We start from the raw sequence: 26,552 nt of genomic DNA on the forward strand, positions 1-26,552 counted from the left end.
TCCTGCTGGTGCAAGTTTGGCTTTCCCAGCCAACATAAAGGGCTCCGCTGCCTGGAGAGAAGGTGGACATAGGGAGGTGGAGGGAAGGGTGTGCAGTTGCATATTGTCCTGCACCAGTTGTTAGTGTGATGGGAGCAGGCTAAGTCACACACTGTATTAACCCTTGATGCACACTATCTGCACTGGAGGATTACCGTAATTAAGGATAGAATAGACATTAAACGTGATCAGTTAATGTCTGTGCAATGTCTGGTTGGCTGTATTCTGATATGCTTAAAAAAAATAATACCAAAAAGCAACAGCATATTTTAATTCCTTTTAATTGGTCACAATATATTGATCTCTTCATATGGAGCGTTAATTTGGCATTAAACCTGTACACAAAGCAGGTTATTACGGTTAATATTGTGTGTGCCAGAGGACATGGGGAGTCTGAGGGCCTGTCCTCCCCTCCCTGTGGCTGTCAGAATAACCAGGACATGGGGAGTCTGAGGGTCTGTCCTCCCCCGGGGCTGTCAGAATAACCAGGACATGGGGAGTCGGAGGGTCTGTCCTCCTCCGGGGCTGTCAGAATAGCCAGGACATGGGGAGTCTGAGGGTCTGTCCTCCCCCTGGGCTGTCAGAATAACCAGGACATGGGGAGCCTGAGGGTCTGTCCTCCCCCTGGGCTGTCAGAATAACCAGGACATGGGGAGCCTGAGGGTCTGTCCTCCCCCTGGGCTGTCAGAATAACCAGGACATGGGTCCTCCCCCGGGGTTGTCAGAATAACCAGGACATGGGAAGCCTGAGGGCCTGTCAGAATAACCAGGACGTGATGAGACTGAGGGCCTGTCCTCCCCCAGGGCTGTCAGAATAACCAGGACATGGGGAGCCTGAGGGCCTGTCGTCCCCCAGGGCTGTCAGATTAACCAGGACATGGGGAGCCTGAGGGTCTTTCCTCCCCTGGAGCTGTCAGAATATCCAGGACGTGGGGAGCCTGAGGGCCTGTCCTCCCCCCAGGGCTGTCAGAATAACCAGGACATGGGGAGTCTGAGGGTCTGTCCTCCCCCGGGGCTGTCAGAATAACCAGGACATGGGAAGCCTGAGGGTCTTTCCTCCCCCAGGGCTGACAGAATACTCAGGACATGGGGAGCCTGAGGGCCTGTCAGAATAACCAGGACATGGGAAGCCTGAGGGTCTTTCCTCCCCCGGGGCTGTCAGAATACTCAGGACATGGGGAGCCTGAGGGCCTGTCAGAATAACCAGGACATGGGAAGCCTGAGGGTCTTTCCTCCTCCGGGGCTGTCAGAATACTCAGGACATGGGGAGCCTGAGGGCCTGTCCTCTCCCTGGGCTGACAGAATAACCAGGACATGGGAAGACTGAGGGCCTGTCCTCCCCCTGGGCTGACAGAATAACCAGGACATGGGAAGCCTGAGGGTCTTTCCTCCCCCTGGGCTGACAGAATAACCAGGACATGGGGAGTCGGAGGGTCTGTCCTCCTCCGGGGCTGTCAGAATAGCCAGGACATGGGGAGTCTGAGGGTCTGTCCTCCCCCTGGGCTGTCAGAATAACCAGGACATGGGGACCCTAAGGGCCTGTCCTCCCCAGGGGCTGTCAGAATAACAAGGACAGGGGGAGCCTGGTGGTCTATCATTCTTGCACCCCCTGGACACCATAGCACCTTCCATTACAACAAACACTTTTTTCCATAGTTTTCAATTAGATGTGGCTAGCACTTGCCACTAGTCCACTCTTCTTACTGCCATGGAAAGGATGTGTCTGATTGCCCCAGTAAGCTAAATCCCCATTTTACATGTACCCGAGCAATCACCCCTTAGGGCAAGCTATAAAGAGGTAAAATACCTGTCTGTTCATGGTTCAACCTGTGATATGGTCCTGGGGTGTCCCTTTGCCTAAAGTGTAATAGAAGCCGAACCCTGCTTACAGGGTCTATAGAGATATTGGCCACCTTCAATGATGAGGCCTATGGTATGCTCTGTAGGCCCAGCCTTTAATCCATATGAGTAGAATCAGTCTTATCGTCTTAGTGAGCTGTCATATAAAATGCTCCCAAGCAGGCATTACCCACACGGCTAGTTACATTTACCGCCTGCTGTCTACATTTACCCCTATAAGTCCAAAGACTACTTGACAGAGTTATGCATTGCTAGGAAGGACTGCCATCTGATCCCCAAAGCAGTGTTAGAGTAGTGTGCAGCTGGTGAAGGCTGCCTAGTGTGTGAAGTTGAGCGAATGCCCCTTGGCCCAAGCTGCCTTAGAATGATGGGGGAAAAACAAAAGTGGTGAAAATACCAGAATAGCTGTCAATCCCTGTCTAATAAGATGCGTCAGAGCTGGGCTGAGAGAGAGAATGATTATAATAATCCTCTATTTTGGATAAAGTTAGGTCAGATCAGCAAAACGCAACAGTTTCATATTAAATAAACAGAAATTGTACTTTGCAGACACATATCACGCTAGGTTGACAGAACCCAGGGGGTCACAGCCTCTTGTTCCAGAGATGGCACATGCAGCCAGGGGCTATTTAATCTTTCTTTTAAAGAGCTATAGTATATTGTTAGAAAAGTTACTTCTTTGAGGAATGTAGATAAATAAAGCACACAGATATGTCTATCTAGAATAATACATATACTGATAATGTGTTAAATTAGGCTTCTCTTACAGTTTAATCACAAACATGGAAATACTGCATTAAACCATCCAAATAAAATATAGTATTCTATGTTTTAAGATATAAAAATTACAACATGTGTGCATTACTTTCTGTGTGTCCTGCATTCCACCCCTGGCCCCTGAATGTACCTCCTGTCCTTCCCATGGTGATGTTCTTCCACAGAATGCTGTTAAAATCTGTGACCCAAGTCTAAAACTTCTCTTCCAATCATGGAAAAAAGACAAGAGGAAGGATATGACTAAGGAGAGGTTCATTCAACTTATATACACCTCTAGGGCCTTGACCTTCAGAACGTGGTTTCTGCAATCAGAATGATTGACATTGTCATTAAAGGGACACTCCACTGCCCAAATAAAAAAACAAAACACAATAAATCACTGTTTAGTATACATACCCCAAAGAAACTTTGCATGCTTTCTTTCATTGGGGGTAAATCTAAACACAAGCAAGAAACAAAGAGGAGGATGCGGCACCTGGTGTTAAAAAGTGGAATACTAAGGGAGTGAAATGGTACCTATAATAAGACTTAACTTTTAATAAATAAAATGAAAAAGTCCAAAAAGGACTGGACCAAGAACTAACCACAAAACAAGACAAATAGTACTATAGACACAAATAATAACAAAAGATACAAAACATCGATTTAAAAACAGCTGGAGCTATTCTACTAATGACAATGGTGTGATAGGTACCACGGGTGAATTCTTATTGGAATGTACCGTAGTAATTGGTATACTTGGGTAAATAGCCTGTGATGGTAATCATACAAGATCACATTACCACCAACAAGGTGTTTCTTGATAAGTCTCAGTAAATTGTTGTATAGTAGACATACACTGAGTTTTAGATATACCGTGGTACTTGGAATGCTTGGACACATAACCTGTAATGGTAATAGTGTGAGATCACATTACCGCCAGCACAGTGGTCGTTATTTGGTAGACCACCCCTGTAGTGAAATGGCTAGCCGAATCCGTAATAGCCTTGTCGCCAACGGAACAGGTAAAGTGCCGTGCCAAAATAGTCATAAGTGCCAGGTAACAGTGCTTAAGAAAATATAGTGGGAACAGCGAAGCCCCTAACCCCTGACGCACGTTTCGCTAAATCAGCATCAGGGGTCAGGGGGTCCGCTGTTCCCACTATATTATGTTGCATCCTCCTCTTTGTTTTTTACTAGTCTATTGTTTACTACAGGGGTTATCCCCCACCTAGGAGGTATGCTTTAGATTTTCCATCTTTGTTTCTCTTCTTTTCTGCAATTCTCATATAAATCTAAAAACAACTTGCAGTTCTCTTGTCTGTGACCTTTCCAAGACCTCCCCTTCTAACCACGCCCTCACTTTCTGTGGCTGTCCAATCAAAGACTTCCCAATGCAGCTCAATGAGAAGTCTTTGTAAGGCAGGTGCTCTGGGCTATTGCTAAAAAAATCATGAAGTAACAGGACCGGTTGTCTAATTGACAGTCAGGGGGTTGTAACAAGGTTCAAAAGTGCTTTAGGGGTCCGGAGTTTCTCTCTAAAAACTGGTAACATTCCTGGATTTGCTTTTATCACACACTGAGGGTCACTGACCCACAATCTCACAAATAGTTTTTATATACAGGAACTCATAATGCATACAAAAATTCACCCGCTATAAGATGCAGATATAAACTGAGCTGTGGTTTGTGCTTTTAACGTAATTAGGAAGACAAATTGATCCCAGACTTCCTCGCAGGTGGCTCGTTATCGGGATCACAGGATCAACACCTTGACGTTGGAGCCAAGTTGGCATTAAGAAGCAGATGTAAATTTAGCATAAATTTCATAAGTATTTCTTGTGGCTTGTGTCACCAGGACTGTAGACAGTGTCAGATGCAGTGGAAAACCAATGATAGCTTGTCGCTGGAGCGCAGGTACTCCCACTCCTCCGGGGAGGAACTGACCATGCGTTACGAGGTTGGTGGATCTGACGCCACATTCTCATAGGCATCCACGTGTTTTCTCACACTCATCTCCCGGTACTGTAAGGCCTTCAGACCAGGGGGTCAGTGCAGTGGGGTCTGGTCTTTGTGTATAGCATTTTCTAGGAACACCGCCATTTTCTGACAGTCGTCCTGTGAGAAGAAGCCATATTACAAGATGGAGTGTCACACAACAGGGATTGTGCCAACAGGGATTATTTTATTTACACACTTATTAATAGCACAGATGGTTTGAATCTGGCAATTCAGGCTGATTGGTTTAGAACAAGTATGTCAATCTCAAAGGCTAACACGGGCCACATAAACAAGGTTTGAGTTTATGTGGGCCGCAAAAAACTAAAACTTCTATTGTTATAGAAACATAGGTTTATTTAGAAAAGTAAAGTATAAAAAAAGAATGTATATGGGGAGTCTGCCTGTGGCCTTTGTGCACTGTGTGTGTGGTTTTATGACTTTGTGTGTATGATGATTGTCAGGGGTAACTGTGACAGGGTGAGTAAAGGGGTAACTGTTGCAGTGTGACAGGACAATGGAATGAATGAGACAAGGTTGGGGGTGAGTGTGACAGGGCGAGGAAGGGTGAGTGTGACAAGGTTGGAGGAGGGAGTGTTACAGGGTGAGGGGAGGTAAGTGTGACAGGATTAGGGGGTTATTGTGGCAGGGTGAATGTGCCATGGTTGGAGGGTCAGTATAACAGTGTTGGGGTAAATGTGGTATGATTGGAGGAGTGAGTGTAAAAGGGCAAGAAAAGGTGAGAGTGACAGGATTAGGGGGTTTCATGTGATAGGGTGAGTGCGGTATTGTTGGAAGGGAGGAGAGTGCGGCATTGTTGGAGGGGATGAGTGTGACACAGTGGCGGATCCAGAGCCTGATCTCGGGAGGGGTACTTGTAGATTATTTAAGGAAATAATCCAGGCACAATAACCACTACAGCTCAGTGTAGTAGTTATGGTGCCAGTAGTTCAAAGAAATAAGGTGCGCTATAACTTTAAATAACTAATATGTGTTAAATATAAAATATTATTCTCAATAATATGTTATAAAGTGCATGTGCAATGTGCAACACGTGAAAAATCCAAAATGGATTAAGCCACCGCAAGTAGATACTTCCGGGTTTCGGAGCTTTCACGTGGTGACGTCGGCGTGATGATGCGTTTCGCCAAATCGGCTTCCTCAGATCACGTACTGGATCATGCTGTCCTGTTAGTTTTTATGTCGGCCTCTCTGGGCGTGAACTTTGTAAAATGAAAGTCAAGTTCACGCCCAGAGAGGCCGACATAAAAACTAACAGGACAGCATGATCCAGTATGTGATCTGAGGAAGCCGATTTGGCGAAACGCGTCATCATGCACGACGTCACCACGTGATCGCTCCGAAACCCGGAAGTATCTACTTGCGGTGGCTTAATCCATTAGCCGGCGGATTTCAGCTTTATTCTTTGCGACTGCTTTGTATGGAGAATCTTCTGGACGGGTGACAAGAAGCTTTTATCATTTTATCACTTTGTGTGAATTCTTTTATATTACTTACAAATAAAGTGCTTCAGAAGGATCTAGCTGCTGTCCTGATTCTAAAAGGTCTCTAAGTCCTGAGACAAGAGGACTTCTGCTATTACAGTTAGAGCAGACTTTTACTGCTAACAAAGAAAGAAACAAAAAATACTAGTAGTCCAAAGATAAGGAGGAGAATTACCAGAAGGGGTATACCATTCTCAACTCTCTAACATGGAGCTAGTATAGTATAAGCAACCCCCAAATACACACGTATAGTGATAGTGAATTAAAATATAACCTTTAATGGAAAAACATTAAAAAGTATCAAAAGTGTAAGTATAATAAGAAATAGAATAGGAGCTGCAATTAGCAGACCATCTAAATTGTTATAGAGAGGCTCGATTGCCTTGGTCTGATAGCAACATGAGTGGTTTTGGTAGAGGAGTAAAAAGCCAAATCAAAAAACGGTATAGAGTAGTGGCAACACATCCATACAAAAAATAATAAATAAATAAATATTATAAATGTCTATAATCCCAGGAAGGGAATCCTCAAAACCCAAATCTTTACACCACCCCAGAGATAGTAAGTAAAAAAATCACAAAACAAACGTGGGTTATATAGTGTGGAGCAGGACGGGGGTTATATAGTGTGGAGCAGGACGGGGGTTATACGGTGTGGAGCAGGACGGGGGTTATATAGTGTGGAGCAGGACGGGGGTTATATAGTGTGGAGCAGGACGGGGGTTATACGGTGTGGAGCAGGACGGAGGTTATACGGTGTGGAGCAGGACGGGGGTTATACAGTGTGGAGTAGGAGGGAGTGATATAGTGTGGAGCAGGACGGGGGTTATATAGTGTGGGGCAGGACGTGGGTTATATAGTGTGGAGCAGGACGGGGGTTATATAGTGTGGAGCAGGACGGGGGTTATATAGTGTGGAGCAGGACGGGGGTTATATAGTGTGGAGCAGGACGGGGTGATATAGTGTGGAGGGGTAAGGGGGTTATATAGTGTGGAGGGGGTTATATAATGTGGAGGGCCTCTGCTGGGCCGCAAATATAGTTATTGTGGGCCGCAAGTTTGACATGCCTGGTTTATATCATTTCCAACCAATCAGAGGATGGCAGTATATTCAACGTCACTGAAGATGGTCCCCAGATTCCTTTGGTGTTTTGGTCACCCTGTGCCTATTATTGGTGCAGGGTATGTTGAATGTATTGCTTGCCTGTGCCTCTCTCCCTCCCCCTTTTTCCTGTCCTATTAATCTCCAGCAGGGCGTTGTCTCAGGGACAGTGCCAGATCCATTTGAAAATGGCTGCTTTGTCTCTCCTCAATCTCCCATCAGCCCTTGCTAATGTCTGACCCCAACCTTCGTTGTACTATAGTGCTCTATGTAACCTATTGTATGTAAATGAGGCTGTTGGAGGTTAAAATATGTGGCTATATCTATTAAAGGTAGTCACTATTTTTTGGGTGTTTGGGGAAAGGGATATAATCTGCTGATGGAAAGGGTGTCCAGGGCAATAAACACAGTAGCCTGGTCCAGAGTGGAAAAGGCCCTCAGTGATCCCAGTCAAGCCTCGGGAACTGGGTCTGAAGTGCTCCAGGGTCCCTGATAGCTACAAGGACCTTAACGGAAGTACTCGGTCGGAGTACTGGAGCTCCGTCACAAACCTCTCTGGAGGGAAATAAAAGCACAAATAAAGAAAATGGGGAGCAGGGGAAGCAGGCACTCACCTCACTGATGAAACCATAGTGAACGAGCTCTGAGGCCAAGGTTTGAGGGCTTTCATCTGTAATAGAAAGGGAGTAAATGAATAGTAGATCCATAGACCCATCTCACAGCAGACGTGGTAGGTGCAATATTATTCCTTGTACCTAGGGATGCACCGAAAATGAGCCTATCCTGTTTCGGACGAAAACGGGTCAAATTTGCAGGAAAAAAAACATATATATTTTTTGTAGTGCATAGTTTAACAGACATTGCATTAACAATTCAGGTGATTATATATCACAATGAAAGATAATAATGATAACATGAAAAGTCAAGAATACTGCACTTGGGACGGGGGGAAAGAACACTATGGGACAGGGAATGAGGGGTAAGAACACTATGGGACAGGAGATGGGGAAAAGAACACTATGGGACAGGAGATGGGGGAAAAGAACACTATGGGACAGGAGATGGGGGAAAAGAACACTATGGGACAGGGGAGGGGGGGAAGAACACTATGGGATGAGGAGGGGGGTAAGAACACTATGGGACGGGGAGGAGGAAAGAACACTATGGGACGAGAAGGGGGGAAAGAACACTATGGGACAGGGGAGGGGGGGAAAGAACACTATGGGATGAGGAGGGGGGTAAGAACACTATGGAACAGAAGATGGGGGAAAAGAACACTATGGGACGAGGAGGGGGAAAGAACACTATGGGACAGGGAAGGGGGGAAAGAACACTATGGGACAGGGGAAGGGGGAAAGAACACTATGGAACAGGAGATGGGGAAAAGAACACTATGGGACGAGGAGGGGGAAAGAACACTATGGGACAGGGGAGGGGGGAAAGAACACTATGGGACAGGGGAGGGGGGAAGAACACTATGGGACAGGGGAGGGGGGAAGAACACTATGGGACGAGGAGGGGGAAAGAACACTATGGGACAGGGGAGGGGGGAAAGAACACCATGGGACAGGGGAAGGGGGAAAGAACACTATGGGACAGGGGAGGGGGGAAGAACACTATGGGACAGAGGAGGGGGGAAAGAACACTATGGGACAGGAGAGGGGGGAAAGAACACTATGGGACAGGGGAGGGGGGGAGAGAACACTATGGGACAGGGGAGGGGGGAAAGAACACTATGGGACAGGGGAGGGGGGAAAGAACACTATGGGACAGGGGAGGGGGGGGAGAACACTATGGGACAGGGGAGGGGGGGAGAACACTATGGGACAGGGAATGGGGGAAAAGAACACTATGGGACGGGGGGGTAAGAACACTATGGGACAGGAGATGGGGAAAAAGAACACTATGGGACAGGGGAGGGGGGGGAAGAACACTATGGGACAGGGGAGGGGGGGAAGAACACTATGGGACGGGGAGGAGGAAAGAACACTATGGGACGAGGAGGGGGGAAAGAACACTATGGGATGAGGAGGGGGGTAAGAACACTATGGGACAGGGGAGGGGGGAAAGAACACTATGGGACGAGGAGGGGGGTAAGAACACTATGGAACAGGAGATGGGGAAAAGAACACTATGGGACGAGGAGGGGGAAAGAACACTATGGGACAGGGGAAGGGGGAAAGAACACTATGGGACAGGGGAGGGGGGAAAGAACACTATGGGACAGGGGAGGGGGGAAAGAACACTATGGGACAGGGGAGGGGGGAAAGAACACTATGTGACAGGGGAGGGGGGGAAGAACACTATGGGACGGGGAGCGGGGTAAGAACACTATGGGACGAGGAGGGGGTAAGAACACTATGGAACAGAGGAGGGGGGGAAGAACACTATGGGACAGGGGAGGAGGGAAAGAACACTATGGGACAGGGGAGGGGGGAAAGAACACTATGGGACAGGGGAGGGGGGAAATAACACTATGGGACAGGGGAGGGGGGAAAGAACACTATGGGACAGGGGAGGGGGGAAAGAACACTATGGGACAGGGGAGGGGGGAAAGAACACTATGGGACAGGGGAGGGGGGAAAGAACACTATGGGACAGGGGGGGGGGAAAGAACACTATGGGACAGGGGAGGGGGGGAAAGAACACTATGGGACAGGGGAGGGGGGAAGAAAGCTATGGGACAGGGGAGGGGGGAAGAAAGCTATGGGACAGGGGAGGGGGGGAAGAAAGCTATAAGACAGGGGAGGGAGGAAAGAACACTATGGGACAGGGAAGGGGGGGGAGAACACTATGGGACAGGAAAGGGGGGGTAAGAACACTATGGGACAGGGGAGGGGGGAAAGAACACTATGGGACAGGGGAGGGGGGAAAGAACACTATGGGACAGGGGAGGGGGGGTAAGAACACTATGGGACAGGGGAGGGGGGAAGAACACTATGGGACAGGGGAGGGGGGGAGAACACTATGGGACAGGGGAGGGGGGAAGAACACAATGGGACGGGGAAGAACACTATGGGACAGGGGAGGGGGGGAGAACACTATGGGACAGGGGAAAAGAACACTGGGACAGGGGAGGTGAGGACACTATGGGACTGGGGAGGAGGGAGTATAACACTAAAAAAGAGGGAGGGGAGAGGAACACTAGAGGGGGAGAGGGGAACATTAAGCGGGAGGGACCACTGAAAGGGAAGGGAGAAGGGAAGTTTTTCATATTAGATTAAATTCATTAAAAAGTCTAATATTAATAAGATTTTATGAAAAAAACTTTTTTTAAATCATTTGGGGGAAAAAAGTCATTTTCAGTTTCGATTTTTGTCCAAGGGCATCCTGAATTTTCGGTTTCAAGACAGAATTTTCATTTCGGTGTATCCCTACTTGTACCACATTAACTTCATGTACTCAGATTGTTTTCCATATTATACAATAACTGGGAGGACAACACAGTGACAAACATCAGCTTTGTTTTAGAAAGATTTAATAATATTGTGTCAGATGTCCTCTTTTGACAAAGTGCTGACATTAACAGAAATCGGCACTTCTATAAATGAACCTTGTTACACCCCCCTGGGTGTCAGACAGCCGGTCCTGTTACTTCCTGGTTTGTTTAGCTCAGTGGAACTAAACTCAAGAGGAAGCAAATGCCCAGAGCACCTGTCTTGCAAAGACTTCTCATTGAGCTGCATTGGGAGTCTGTGATTGGACGGCCAGAGAAAGTCTGGGCGGGGTTAGAAGGGGAGGGATCACAAAGACTGCAGACAAGAGATCTGCAGCTTTTACATAATAGTCCAATGACAAATGCATAATTAAATCTGGGGTATATCTATTAAACACGGATTAAAAAGACAGTGTCCCTTTAAGCCTGGGCCAGCATCCAGTTGGTAACAACAGCAACATTCTGTACTTAATTAAAACTGTGCTGCTTCCGCTCCACTAACCTACTGATTTTAATTTAATCTTTTTTGCTCATAGGTAATATGGGGAGACAGAGTGAATAATTGGGTTTGCAGACCTATTAGCATACTAACTGCACTTACTGTACCTCCCTCTACTGTAATGTAACCTGTAAAGTGCTGAGTACACCTGTTAGCGCTATATAAATAAAATATGCACACTGTATACCTACTGCACTTACTGTACCTCTACTGTAATGTAACCTGTAAAGTGCTGAGTACACCTGTTAGCACTATATAAATAAAATATACATACACTGTATACCTACAGCACTTACTGTACCTCCCTCTACTGTAATGTAACCTGTAAAGTGCAGAGTACACCTGTTAGCACTATATAAATATAATATACATACACTGTATACCTACTGCACTTACTGTACCTCCCTCTACTGTAATGTAACCTGTAATGTGCTGAGTACACCTGTTAGCACTATATAAATATAATATACATACACTGTATACCTACTGCACTTACTGTACCTCCCTCTACTGTAATGTAACCTGTAAAGTGCTGAGTAAACCTGTTAGCGCTATATAAATATATTATACATACACTGTATACCTACTGCACTTACTGTACCTCCCTCTACTGTAATGTAACCTGTAAAGTGCTGAGTACACCTGTTAGCGCTATATAAATAAAATATACATACACTGTATACCTACTGCACCTCCCTCTCCTGTAATGTAACCTGTAAAGTGCTGAGTAAACCTGTTAGCGCTATATAAATATATTATACATACACTGTATACCTACTGCACTTACTGTACCTCCCTCTACTGTAATGTAACCTGTAAAGTGCTGAGTACACCTGTTAGCGCTATATAAATAAAATATACATACACTGTATACCTACTGCACTTACTGTACCTCCCACTACTGTAATGTAACCTGTAAAGTGCTGAGTACACCTGTTAGCTCTATATAATAAAATATACATACACTGTATACCTACTGCACTTACTGTACCTCCCTCTACTGTAATGTAACCTGTAAAGTGCTGAGTACACCTGTTAGCGCTTTATAAATAAAATATACATACACTGTATACCTACTGCACTTACTGTACCTCCCTCTACTGTAATGTAACCTGTAAAGTGCTGAGTACACCTGTTAGCGCTATAGAAATAAAATATACATACACTGTATACCTACTGCACTTACTGTACCTCCCACTACTGTAATGTAACCTGTAAAGTGCTGAGTACACCTGTTAGCTCTATATAATAAAATATACATACACTGTATACCTACTGCACTTACTGTACCTCCCTCTACTGTAATGTAACCTGTAAAGTGCTGAGTACACCTGTTAACACTATATAAATATAATATACATACACTGTATACCTACTGCACTTACTGTACCTCCCTCTACTGTAATGTAACCTGTAAAGTGCTGAGTACACCTGTTAGCGCTATATAAATATAATATACATACACTGTATACCTACTGCACTTACTGTACCTCCCTCTACTGTAATGTAACCTGTAAAGTGCTGAGTACACCTGTTAGCGCTATATAAATAAAATATACATACACTGTATACCTACTGCACTTACTGTACCTCCCTCTACTGTAATGTAACCTGTAAAGTGCTGAGTACACCTGTTAGCGCTATATAAATAAAATATACATACACTGTATACCTACTGCACTTACTGTACCTCCCTCTACTGTAACCTGTAAAGTGCTGAGTACACCTGTTAGCACTATATAAATAAAATATACATACACTGTATACCTACTGCACTTACTGTACCTCCCTCTACTGTAATGTAACCTGTAAAGTGCTGAGTATACCTGTTAGCGCTATATAAATATAATATACATACACTGTATACCTACTGCACTTACTGTACCTCCCTCTACTGTAATGTAACCTGTAAAGTGCTGAGTATACCTGTTAGCGCTATATAAATATAATATACATACACTGTATACCTACTGCACTTACTGTACCTCCCTCTACTGTAATGTAACCTGTAAAGTGCTGAGTACACCTGTTAGCGCTATATAAATAAAATATACATACACTGTATACCTACTGCACTTACTGTACCTCCCTCTACTGTAATGTAACCTGTAAAGCGCTGAGTACACCTGTTAGCTCTATATAAATATTATATACATACACTGTATACCTACTGCACTTACTGCACCTCCCTCTACTGTAATGTAACCTGTAAAGCGCTGAGTACACCTGTTAGTGCTATATAAATATAATATACATACACTGTATACCTACTGCACTTACTGTACCTCCCTCTACTGTAATGTAACCTGTAAAGTGCTGAGTATACCGGTTAGCGCTGTATAAATAAAATATATATTCAGCTACATTAATAAAACTCACTGGGGTGCAGGTCACAGCTGAGGTGTCTGTGCAGTTTATCCTCTAATTTCAGGTACAGGGTAAGCTGGGGAGAAAGACAAAGCAGGGGAGTCACATATCTGTGGATTATAGCTGCCATACAGGTCACAAGCACAGATTGTTTAAAAACCTGAAGAGCAAAGAGTCATAAGATTTATAGTGAGAGTTATAAAGAGTAATAGGATGAGTTGTAGGGAGTAATAGGAGGGGTTATAGGGAGTAATACGAGGAGTTATAGGGAGGGTTATATGGAGTAACAGGAGGGGTTATAGGGAGGGTTATATGGAGTAATAGGAGGAGTTATAGGGAGGGTTATATGGAGTAATAGGAGAAGGTATAGGGGGTTATATGGAGTAAGAGGAGGAGTTATAGGGAGGGTTATATGGAGTAATAGGAGGAGTTATAGGGAGGGTTATATGGAGTAATAGGAGAAGGTATAGGGGGTTATATGGAGTAAGAGGAGGAGTTATAGGGAGGGTTATATGGAGTAATAGGAGGAGTTATAGGGAGGGTTATATGGAGTAATAGGAGGAGTTATAGGGAGGGTTATATGGAGTAATAGGGGGAGTTACAGGGAGGGTTATATGGAGTAATAGGAGAAGGTATAGGGGGTTATATGGAGTAATAGGAGGAGTTATAGATGGGGTTATAGGGAGGGTTATATGGAGTAAGAGGAGGAGTTATAGGGAGGGTTATATGGAGTAATAGGAGGAGTTATAGGGAGGGTTATATGGAGTAATAGGAGGGGTTATAGGGAGGGTTATATGGAGTAATAGGGGGAGTTACAGGGAGGGTTATATGGAGTAGTAGGAAGGATTATATGGAGTAATAGGAGGAGTTATATGGAGAATTAGGAGGGGTTATAGAGAGGGTTATATGGAGTAACAGGAGGAGTTATAAAGAGGGTTATATGGAGTAATAGGAGGAATTATGTGGAGTAATAGGAGGGGTTATAGGGAGGGTTATATGGAGTAACAGGAGTAGTTATAAAGAGGGTTATATGGAGTAATAGGAGGAGTTATGTGGAGTAATAGGAGGGGTTGTAGGGAGGGTTATATGGAGTAATAGGAGGGGTTATAGGGAGGGTTATATGGAGTAATAAGAGGAGTTATTGAGAGGGTTATATGGAGTAATAGGAGTAGTTATGTGGCGCAATGGGAGGAGTTATAGGGAGGGTTATATGGAGTAATAAGAGGAGTTATAGAGAGGGTTATATGGAGTAATAGGAGGAGTTATAGAGAGGGTTATATGGTGTGACGAGACCAATCTCGCCACATTGCATTGGAGGAGCCTGGTTGCCCGCCTGCTGCCTTTGGACTATGGACCCGACTTTATGTGAATGTGTTAACCCAGATAGTTATTCCATGGAACCCATTCGTGTAGTTAAAGACTTCGGCTCCATGGCAATTGAACTGTGTGAATAGGATCTGAGCGCTATTCGGTAGTTGTGTGCGCTCAGATCCCAGGTATCTGGGGATATGTGAAATGTCTGTGTGTTATGTGTCAAACGTGACTTTATGTATTTTAAAGTGTTTTACTGTCTTTGTGTCCCCATGTGCATAATGGAGTCTGGTCTCTGTCCTGGGAGGTATTTGGATTACTTCTCCATTATCTCCAGGATAGAAGACTCTGCAACCCAAAAGATACTTTTACTAACTTTTGAACCCCTGGTCTGATTCATGCCATTTTTTAATATGTTGTTCCCCTGAATGAATTGATTGTGAATATGTAATTTTTATGTGAATGTGATGTATGGTTTTAGAGTTAAGTTGGGTAGAAAGTATGTTTTAACTGTATGTGTAATTGAGTTTCCTCTCAGGATAAGGAGAGGGAATCTGTGGGATGTAACTGAGATGTGATTGGTTGTTTTATCCCTCCCTGTGGGCAGTCCTGTATTTGCAACAACTGTAATAAAAACCAGGCTGGGTGTGCCAGCACCTCAGACCACTGCTTGACCCTCAACACGGAGCCTTGTCTCGTTCTTGGGGGGATTCACTGTATGCTGTTGGAGACTGATTGCCAGGAGTGTAAGCTGATGTATGCTTTTCCTGTTCGTCTGCTAGCAGCTATTCGTGAGGTTCCAGTTCGGGAGTTTGGTGTTCTGCAGTAGCTGTGCCTGTGTCTCAGAAAGGGGATTATCGCCTAAACGGATTTTAACCCCTTGTCTGCGGAAACGGTCCGTTACATATGGAGTAATAGGAGGAGTTATAGAAAGGGCTATATGCAATATTAGGAGGAGTTATAGGGAGGGTTATATGGAGTAAGAGGAGGAGTTATAGGGAGGGTTATCTGGAGCAATAGGAGGAGTTATAGGGAGGGTTATATGGAGTAACAGGAGGGGTTATATGGAGTAACAGGAGGGGTTATATGGAGTAACAGGGGGGGTTGTATGGAGTAACAGGGGGGGTTATATGGAGTAACAGGGGGGGTTATATGGAGTAACAGGGGGGTTATATGGAGTAACAGGGGGGGTTATATGGAGTAACAGGGGGGGTTATATGGAGTAACAGGGGGGGTTATATGGAGTAACGGGGGGGTTATATGGAGTAACGGGGGGTTATATGGAGTAACAGGGGGGTTATATGGAGTAACAGGGGGGGGTTATATGGAGTAACGGGGGGGTTATATGGAGTAACAGGGGGGGTTATATAGAGTAACAGGAGGGGTTATATGGAGTAACAGGGGGGGGTTATATGAACACTAGCAGGTGACATACATGCCATCGAGCCTTGTCATCTCTGCGCTCCAGGTTACAGTGCATCTGAATTACCTAAAAGAAATGAGAATGTATGCCGTTCAGCCTGTACTGTAGGTCAGGTTGGGAGGAGGGAGATAAGAGGCCCAGAGCGTGCTAAACAAAGCCAAACTTACAGCCAACTTCCCAGCAAAACTCCCACTAACCTCTCAGCAAACCTCCAAGCCAGCGCTCAGCATCATACATAGGAAAACCCCTACCAAACTCTCCCAGCCAATCCCCCATTAAGCTCCCACCAAACTCTCAGCAAACCTCCCACCCAAACCCCCATTAAGCTCCTTGCAATGCTCCCAAACTCCCAGCAAAACTCCCACTAACCTCTCAGCAAACCTCCAAGCCAGCGCTCAGCATCATACATAGAAAACCCCCCACCAAACCTCCCACCCAAACCCCCATTAAGCTCCAGCAATGCTCCCACCAAACTCTCAGTAAACCCCCATTAAGCTCCCAGCAATGCTCCCACCAAACTCTCAGCAAACCTCCCACCCAAACCCCCATTAAGCTCCTTGCAATGCTCCCACCAAACTCTCAGCAAACCTTCCAGCCAAACCCCCATTAAGCTCCCAGCAATGCTCGCACCAAACTCTCAGCAAACCTCCCACCCAAACCCCCATTAAGCTCCCAGCAATGCTCCCACCAAACTCTCAGCAAACCTCCCACCCAAACCCCCATTAAGCTCCCAGCAATGCTCGCACCAAACTCTCAGCAAACCTCCCAGCCAAACCCCCATTAAGTTCCCAGCAATGCTCGCACCAAACTCTCAGCAAACCTCCCACCCAAACCCCCATTAAGCTCCCAGCAATGCTCCCACCAAACTCTCAGCAAACCTCCCACCCAAACCCCCATTAAGCTCCCAGCAATGCTCCCACCAAACTCTCAGCAAACCTCCCACCCAAACCCCCATTAAGCTCCTTGCAATGCTCCCACCAAACTCTCAGCAAACCTCCCACCCAAACCCCCATTAAGCTCCCAGCAATGCTCCCACCAAACCTCCCAGCCAAACCCCCATTAAGCGCCCAGCAATGCTCCCACCAAACTCTCAGCAAACCTTCCAGCCAAACCCCCATTAAGCTCCCAGCAATGCTCCCACCAAACTCTCAGCAAACCTCCCACCCAAACCCCCATTAAGCTCCCAGCAATGCTCCCACCAAACTCTCAGCAAACCTTCCAGCCAAACCCCCATTAAGCTCCCAGCAATGCTCGCACCAAACTCTCAGCAAACCTCCCAGCCAAACCCCCATTAAGTTCCCAGCAATGCTCGCACCAAACTCTCAGCAAACCTCCCAGCCAAACCCCCATTAAGCTCCCAGCAATGCTCCCACCAAACTCTCAGCAAAATGCCTCCAGCAAAACTCCCACTGAACTCCTAGCAAAACTTCCAGCCACACTCCCACCAAAACTCTCAGCCAAACTTCCACCAACCTCTGAATCCAAACTTAAACCAAACTCAGTGCTGAAACTTCAATATACTCACACTGGCAGCGAGACTACACTGTCAGGGTTAGGGTTACAGGACAATGTGTGATTATCTCAGTTTATTGGTATACCTTTCTGGTTTCCACTTCTGCTGGCTCAGGAGTGGGTGTCTTGGCACTCTGTAGATCTTCCTGGGACTGCGAGAGTGCACGTGGCAGGACATGGGGACGGGACACGGCAAAGTTCATGAGAGGATAAATTCCATTCCTAAGAATCGGGGAGTATGAACTCCACAATTACACATGTAGATTGGACCAAACTGGTTCATTTTATATATTGCAAACAAGATCCAGCACACTCGCTCATTCACTAAACAACAATTTCAAGTTTCACAGAATGTAATAGTTTTATTTAACAACACCTCACCTAGGCAAATTTAATTGGGGTTTAATTACATTATATGATCATACATTGCATAAGCCTGCCACAACGTCAATGTACCCCATTCTTGGCAGGTCCTACTCTGCTCTTATGAGATTACACTTATTGGGGAATTTCTCCTCCTGGGGCTATCTGCAGGTCAAGGCTAAATAGGGCCCTGGAATGGGGCACGTGTGACAGGGAGGGGGGCAAAGTCAAGAATGGGGTACATTGATGTTGTGGCAAGCGTATGTATGATCATATACTGTAACTAAACCCCCATTATATTTGTCTAGGTGAGGTAAAAACTATTACGTTCTGCCAGATTTGAAATGTCTGTTTAGTGAATGAGCGGGTGCGTTGGATTATGTATAGTGTATGAATTGGCCCCAGCAGAACCCTATAATCTATGCATGTTCTGGGGAGTGCAGCCCTTTATATATTCCTTCGTTGCACAGCTGTATAAGTGCGTTATAAGCCATCTCTCATTACTATTGTAACCATACGTAAGATTTCTATATAATTATGGTTACAATTTAGCTATAAGATGTTTCAATGAGTACATATCCATGACTGCTTGTGAATAGATCTGCTTTCATAATGTGCGCTCGTTGATAAATGGCAACTAATGTCTACTTGGTGGCTCAGCCTCTGACTAATATCTGTGTGACGGCAGTCACCATCACTGGGGATGGAAGACAGACACTATGGGTGGGCTCCCAAATTCCTTTTGTGTTTTGTCACATTGTGCCTGTAGCGGAGAGCTGATTTCCCACAGCTGTAACTCCTCCTCAGATGGGGATGCTGCACGGGTGCTAGCTCTATCCATTTCCATGAATTCCAGAAAGCACAGTGGGATCCCAGTAGAGGCACCGGTGTCCAGGGACATTTCTCCAGCTGCTAGGAAGCCATCCCACCGCTGCCAACCAATGTAACGGAGCTCCAGTACGCCGACCGAGTACCTCCGCCAAGTCTGCTTCCTTGTGGCTATTAGGGACCTTGAAACACTTCAGATCCAGACGCCGAGGCTTGACTGAGATCACTTAGGGCCTTTTCCACCCTGGACCAAACACCAGACGACACATGGTGAAGGTTAAACAGCATCTCTTTAATGAATACAGCACACATAGTTTAAGCCCCCAACAGCCTAATTTACATACAATAGGTTACATAGATTACTATAGTACAAGAAAGGGTGGGGTCAGACAATAGCAAGGGCTGATGGGAGATTGAGGAGGGACAGAGCAGCTAGATTAAACTGATCTGGCAGTGTCCCTGGGACAACGCCCTGCTGGGTAAACAATAGGACAGGAAAAAGGGGGTAGGGGGAGATGCACAGACCAGCAATACATTCAACATACCCTGAGCAAATAATAGGCACAATGTGACAAAACACAAAAGGAATTTGGGAGCCCACCCATAGTGTCTGTCTTCCATCCCCAGTGATGGTGACTACCGTCACAATCTGCTTGGTGGCTCCGCCTCTGACTGATATCTGCTTGGTGGCTCCGCCTCTGTTGGATATCTGCTTGGTGGCTCAGCCTCTGACTGATATCTGCTTGGTGGCTCAGCCTCTGACTGATATCTGCTTGGTGGCTCCGCCTCTGACTGATATCTGCTTGGTGGCTCAGCCTCTGACTGATATCTGCTTGGTGGCTTAGACTGTGTCTGATATCTGCTTGGTGGCACACCCTCTGACTGATATCTGCTTGGTGGCTCAGCCTCTGACTGATATCTGCTTGGTGGCTCAGCCTCTGACTGATATCTGCTTGGTGGCTCAGCCTCTGACTGATATCTGCTTGGTGGCTCAGCCTCTGACTGATATCTGCTTGGTGGCTCAGCCTCTGACTGATATCTGCTTGGTGGCTCAGCCTCTGACTGATATCTGCTTGGTGGCTCAGCCTCTGACTGATATCTGCTTGGTGGCTCAGCCTCTGACTGATATCTGCTTGGTGGCACACCCTCTGACTGATATCTGCTTGGTGGCTTAGACTGTGTCTGATATCTGCTTGGTGGCACACCCTCTGACTGATATCTGCTTGGTGGCTTAGACTGTGTCTGATATCTGCTTGGTGGCACAGCCTCTGTTGGATATCTGCTTGGTGGCTCAGCCTCTGACTGATATCTGCTAGGTGGCACACCCTCTGACTGATATCTGCTTGGTGGCTCCGCCTCTGTTGGATATCTGCTTGGTGGCTCCGCCTCTGACTGATATCTGCTTGGTGGCACACCCTCTGACTGATATCTGCTTGGTGGCACAGCCTCTGTTGGATATCTGCTTGGTGGCTCAGCCTCTGACTGATATCTGCTAGGTGGCACACCCTCTGACTGATATCTGCTTGGTGGCACAGCCTCTGTTGGATATCTGCTTGGTGGCTCCGCCTCTGACTGATATCTGCTTGGTGGCACACCCTCTGACTGATATCTGCTTGGTGGCACAGCCTCTGTTGGATATCTGCTTGGTGGCACAGCCTGTGATTGATATCTGCTTGGTGGCACAGCCTGTGATTGATATCTGCTTGGTGGCACAGCCTGTGATTGATATCTGCTTGGTGGCTCAGCCTCTGTCTGATATCTGCTTGGTGGCTCAGACTCCGTCTGATATCTGCTTTCAATGCTTTCCTATTGGGATTTCAGCGACGCTGGAGGTCCTCACGTAGCGTGAGGATGTCCAGCGACGCTATAGCACAGAAAATCTGTGCCATAAACCCGGAAGTGCCCTCTAGTGGCTGTCTAGTAGACCGCCACTAGAGGAGGAGTTAACCCTGCAAGGTAAATATTGCAGTTTATGAAAACTGCAATAATTACACTTGCAGGGTTAAGGGTAGTGGGAGTTGGCACCCAGACCACTCCAATGGGCAGAAGTGGTCTGGGTGCCTGGAGTGTCCCTTTAAACGCACGGCGGTGAGTGTTTATTCTGGTCTGTGGCTGATTATATACTCTTCTATCACTTGCTGTGACAGTAAGTGCCCGGCCTTGTCTGTCTCCAGTCTGTGTGCAGATTAATAATACTAACATCCATACACAGCGCACACCATGATTGGTGCTCAGACGCATTAACAAGTTATATCACTGTTTGGGAAGGACAGATTAAACCCATTGCAGACCAGCTTCTTACCTCACATCTTCCAGAAATTTATCCAGCTCCATGGAAGAGACCTGGGAGTACCTGACAGACACAGAGAAGGGCAATGAGCGTTGTTACTTACTGCTTTACACTGGCCTTACAATGTCCTCTGTCGGAGCTCTCAGCCCAACTGGACTTAGTCTATGAGATGCTATAAACATATGTTCAATTCGTAGGACAGAATCCTTCCATCTAACCGCATACAAAGCCTACCATCCATGGGCAACCATTATTATTGATTTATAATGCAGAATAAGATTCAGATTAAATCTATTAAACCCCAGTGTGAATACTATTCTATGTAATAATATGGTATTCTAAGTAATAATACGGTATTATACCACAGTGTGAATACTATTCTAAGTAATAATACGGTATTATACCCCGGTGTGAATACTATTCTAAGTAATAATACGGTATTATACCCCGGTGTGAATACTATTCTAAGTAATAATACGGTATTATACCCCGGTGTGAATACTATTCTAAGTAATAATACGGTATTATACCCCGGTGTGAATACTATTATAAGTAATGATATGGTATTATACCCCGGTGTGAATACTATTCTAAGTAATAATACGGTATTATACCCCGGTGTGAATACTATTCTAAGTAATGATATGGTATTATACCCCGGTGTGAATACTATTCTAAGTAATGATATGGTATTATACCCCGGTGTGAATACTATTCTAAGTAATGATTTGGGATTAAACCCCAGTGTGAATACTATTCTAAGTAAAAATACGGTATTATACCCCGGTGTGAATATTATTCTCCGTAATAATACGGTATTATATCCTGGTGTGAATACTATTCTAAGTAATAATATGGAATTATACCCCGATGCGAATACTATTCTAAGTAATGATACAGTATTATACCCTGGTGTGAATATTATTCCACGTAATAATACGGTATTATACCCAGGTGTGAATATTATTCTACGTAATAATACGGTATTATACCCCGGTGTAAATACTATTCTATGTAATAATACGGTATCATATGTTGGTGTGAATAATATTCTACGTAATAATACAGCATTATACCCTGGTGTAATTAATATTCTATGTAATGATATGGTATTATATTCCGAATTAATAATATTCTATGTAATGATGCCGTATTATATCCCGGGGTGAATAATATTCTATGTAATGATGCCGTATTGTACCGGGGTGAATAATATTCTATGTAATGTACCCCCTCACCCAACAACCTCAGCCTAACCCCCCTCAACTCAGGAGGGACCTTAATTCTCTTGATCTCCAGCAGTTGTCAGCTGACATTGATTCACGACTGCTGTCCATCCCTTCCCTCTCCTGTCCTTCACTGGCCATCTCCACATATAACTCTACTCTTACCTCTGCCTTGAACGCTGCAGCGCCACTCCAAACAAGTACCTCAAGGAGGACCCGACCCCAACCATGGCATACTAAATCAACGCGCTACCTGCAAAGATGCTCCCGTTGTGCTGAACGCTCCTGGAGGAAGTCTCGTACCCAATCAGACTTTCTCCATTATAGATTCATATTGTGTTCATACAGTGCAGCCCTTGCCCTTGCCAAACAGTCCTATTTTTCCTCTCTCATTAGTTCATGTTCCCGCAACCCCAGGCATCTCTTTGACACCTTTAATTCTCTTATTCGCCCTGCTGTGGCCACCCCCCAAACTAACCTTACTGCTGATAACTTTGCATGTTACTTCACTGACAAGATTGAACAGCTAAGGAAAGAATTCTCCCCTCCTTGCCTTTCTGTTTCTCAATCACACATAGATCATGCCTTTCCTACCCTTCAGACATTCTCCCCAGCTACTGACCAAGAGGTGGCTGCTCTTCTTTGCTCCTCTCGCCCCACCACTTGCCCACTCGATCCTGTCCCATCTCACCTTATCAGATCTCTCTCCACTTGTCTCGTGCCTTCTCTAACACACATCTTCAACTGCTCGCTCTCTTCTGGCATCGTCCCTGCTGACCTTAAACATGCCACTGTAGTACCTATACTAAAAAAAAACATCCCTCGACCCATCCACCCCCTCTAACTACCGTCCCATATCCCTGCTCCCTTTTTCCTCAAAGCTTCAGGAAAGACTTGTCTTTACCCGTGTGTCTCATTTCCTCAATTACAACTCTCTCCTTGACCCCCTTCAATCTGGCTTCTGCCCTCTCCACTCTACAGAGACTGCCCTTATCAAAGTTACTAACGACCTAATCGCAGCTAAATCCAAAGGCCACTACTCCATACTAATTCTTCTTGACCTCTCAGCGGCCTTTGACACCGTTGATCATGCTCTCCTTCTTCAAACTCTTCAATCACTTGGTCTCTGTGACTCTGTCCTCTCATGGTTTTCCTCTTATCTCTCCCAACGCTCATTCAGTGTCTCTTTTTCTAATGATACCTTCTCCCCTCGTCCTGTCTCAGTTGGAGTACCCCAAGGCTCTGTACTTGGTCCCCTTCTATTTTCTCTTTATACTGCCTCTCTTGGCAAACTTATTACCTCTTTTGGATTCTGCTACCACCTGTACGCTGATGACACCCAGCTATATCTCTTCTCCCCGGACCTCTCCCCTGCCGTCCTGCAACGTGTCACTGCTTGCCTTTCTTCCATCTCTGACTGGATGTCCTCCCGCTTTCTGAAACTCAATCTCTCAAAAACTGAGCTCCTTGTCTTTCCTCCTCCTAATACTGATCCTCCTCTTTCGCTCTCCCTTCAAGTTTCTGGTACTAACATCAGTCCATCCTTGCAAGCGCGCTGTCTTGGCGTCATACTTGACTCTGGTCTCACCTTTGAGCCTCACATCCAGCATGTTGCCAAATCCTGTAGATTCCATCTTACAAACATAGCCCGCATCCGCCCCTTTCTTGCACCAGATACTACCAAGGAGCTTGTCCATGCTCTAGTAATTTCCCGCATGGATTATTGTAACCCTCTCCTGATTGGTCTTCCCAAAAGCCGTACTGCACCCCTACAGTTCGTAATGAACGCTGCTGCTAGACCGATTTTCCTCTCTAGTCGTTTCTCTCACACCTCACCCCTCTGCCAGTCCTTACATTGGCTTCCTGTATGCTATAGGAGTCAATTCAAGGTACTAACTCACAACTATAAAGCACTGAACAACTCTAGCCCCTCTTATATCTCCTCACAGATCCATAGGTATGTCCCTTCTCAGTCTTTCCGCTCTGCCCGTGACCACCTCCTGTCTGTTGTCCGCACCCGTACGCCCAACTCGCGCTTGCAGGACTTCTCGTGGGCGGCTCCCTTCCTATGGAATAGCCTGCCTACCGCCATCAGACTCTCCCCTAGTCTTGCATCTTTTAAGAAGTGCCTTAAAACCCATCTCTTTAGGAAAGCTTATGGCCTCCAAGACTAACCCTTAACTCACATACCTGTCTATTGCCCTCTCCTAAAGGGCAGTCCACCTTATTTGATTGCAAATTCCTGTCCTAATGTGTTTTACACCCCACCTCCTATAGAATGTAAGCTCGATTGAGCAGGGTCCTTTTAAACCTATTGTTCCTGTAAGTTTATTTGTAATTGTCCTATTTATAGTTAAATCCCCTCTCCTAATATTGTAAAGCGCTACGGAATCTGTTGGCACTATATAAATGGCAATAATAATAATAATGCTGTATTATACCCCGGGGTGAATAATACTCTATGTAATGATGCCGTTTTGTACCACGGGTTGAATATTATTCTATGTAATGATGCCGTTTTGTACCCCGGGGTGAATAATATTCTATGTAATGATGCGGTATTATACCCTGGAGTGAATAATACTCTATGTAATGATAATGTATTATATCCTGGAGTGAATAATTTTCCATGTAATGATAGGGTATTATACCCTGGTGTGAATAATATTCTATATAATGATACGGTATTATAACCCGGCGTGAAATAACCTCTGTAAACTAAGACTTGAAAGCAGAAATGGTATATCTAACCTCCACAATATGACAGCCTGTCCTTTTCGTGGTATGGAGGCCATCACGCCATGTGGGTCTATCTGTTTTGTCTTTTCTTCCAGAAGTGTGTCCTGTGCGATGTCTGAGAAGAAGGAACGGGTGATATGGTTAGATAATAGACAGGCATCTTGCGACTCTCTACCAACGAAATTCATGGGCATTGTAAGTGACATATATTAGTCATAAGAGGAGCCAGGGAGAAAGACACTCATTGCCATTCTTTGGGAGAAGAAATGGGTTTTGGCTCACAAAATTATTTACACTCACCTCCTGCTACTCATGGGGTATGGGAATGAGGGAGGGGACTCTTAACGGAACTTCCTATTTCATTGTGTTGAGAAGGTGTGCTGGTTACTCACACGATGTATTGAGAAGGTGTGTATTGCATGCTGGTTACTCACACGATGTATTGAGAAGGTGTGCATTGCATGCTGGTTACTCACACGATGTATTGAGAAGGTGTGCATTGCATGCTGGTTAAACACGGTGTATTGAGAAGATGTGCATTGCATGCTGGTTACTCACACGGTGTGTTGAGAAGGTGTGTATTGCATGCTGGTTACTCACACGGTGTGTTGAGAAGGTGTGTATTGCATGCTGGTTACTCACACGGTGTGTTGAGAAGGTGTGTATTGCATGCTGGTTACTCACACGGTGTGTTGAGAAGGTGTGTATTGCATGCTGGTTACTCACACGGTGTGTTGAGAAGGTGTGTATTGCATGCTGGTTACTCACACGGTGTGTTGAGAAGGTGTGTATTGTATGCTGGTTACTCACACGGTGTATTGAGAAGGTGTGCATTGCATGCTGGTTACTCACACGGTGTATTGAGAAGGTGTGTATTGCATGCTGGTTACTCACACGGTGTGTTGAGAAGGTGTGTACTGCATGCTGGTTACCCACATGGTGTGTTGAGAAGGTGTGTATTGCATGCTGGTTACTCACACGGTGTGTTGAGAAGGTGTGTATTGTATGCTGGTTACTCACACGGTGTATTGAGAAGGTGTGCATCGCATGCTGGTTACTCACACGGTGTATTGAGAAGGTGTGTATTGTGCACTGGTTACTCACACGGTGTATTGAGAAGGTGTGTATTGTACACTGGTTACTCACACGGTGTATTGAGAATGTGTGCATTGTATGCTGGTTACTCACACGGTGTGTTGAGAAGGTGTGCATTGCATGCTGGTTACTCACACGGTGTATTGAGAAGGTGTGTATTGTATGCTGGTTACTCACACGGTGTATTGAGAAGGTGTGTATTGTA

The 26,552-nt window shown here is 45.5% G+C and overlaps 1 protein-coding gene across 2 annotated transcripts in view; it reads right to left on the reverse strand.

Annotated features, from left to right (window-relative positions):
• Positions 1-302: 302 nt before the first annotated feature.
• NRBP2 (nuclear receptor binding protein 2) overlaps positions 303-26,552 on the reverse strand; it is a 198,120-nt gene continuing 171,870 nt past the window's right edge. For both annotated transcript variants that reach the window (XM_063450956.1, XM_063450957.1), the window contains exons 13-19: positions 25,265-25,367; positions 21,300-21,350; positions 17,893-18,028; positions 16,307-16,360; positions 13,573-13,636; positions 7,873-7,928; positions 303-4,773 (exon numbers count right to left, since the gene is read on the reverse strand). In XM_063450956.1, the coding sequence (XP_063307026.1) occupies positions 4,705-4,773; positions 7,873-7,928; positions 13,573-13,636; positions 16,307-16,360; positions 17,893-18,028; positions 21,300-21,350; positions 25,265-25,367 (533 nt within the window). In that variant the 3' untranslated portion in view covers positions 303-4,704. The remainder of the gene's footprint in view (positions 4,774-7,872; positions 7,929-13,572; positions 13,637-16,306; positions 16,361-17,892; positions 18,029-21,299; positions 21,351-25,264; positions 25,368-26,552) is intronic.

The sequence above is a fragment of the Pelobates fuscus genome, chromosome 4, assembly GCF_036172605.1.
Source record: "Pelobates fuscus isolate aPelFus1 chromosome 4, aPelFus1.pri, whole genome shotgun sequence".
NCBI classification, from domain to species: Eukaryota; Metazoa; Chordata; class Amphibia; order Anura; family Pelobatidae; genus Pelobates; species Pelobates fuscus.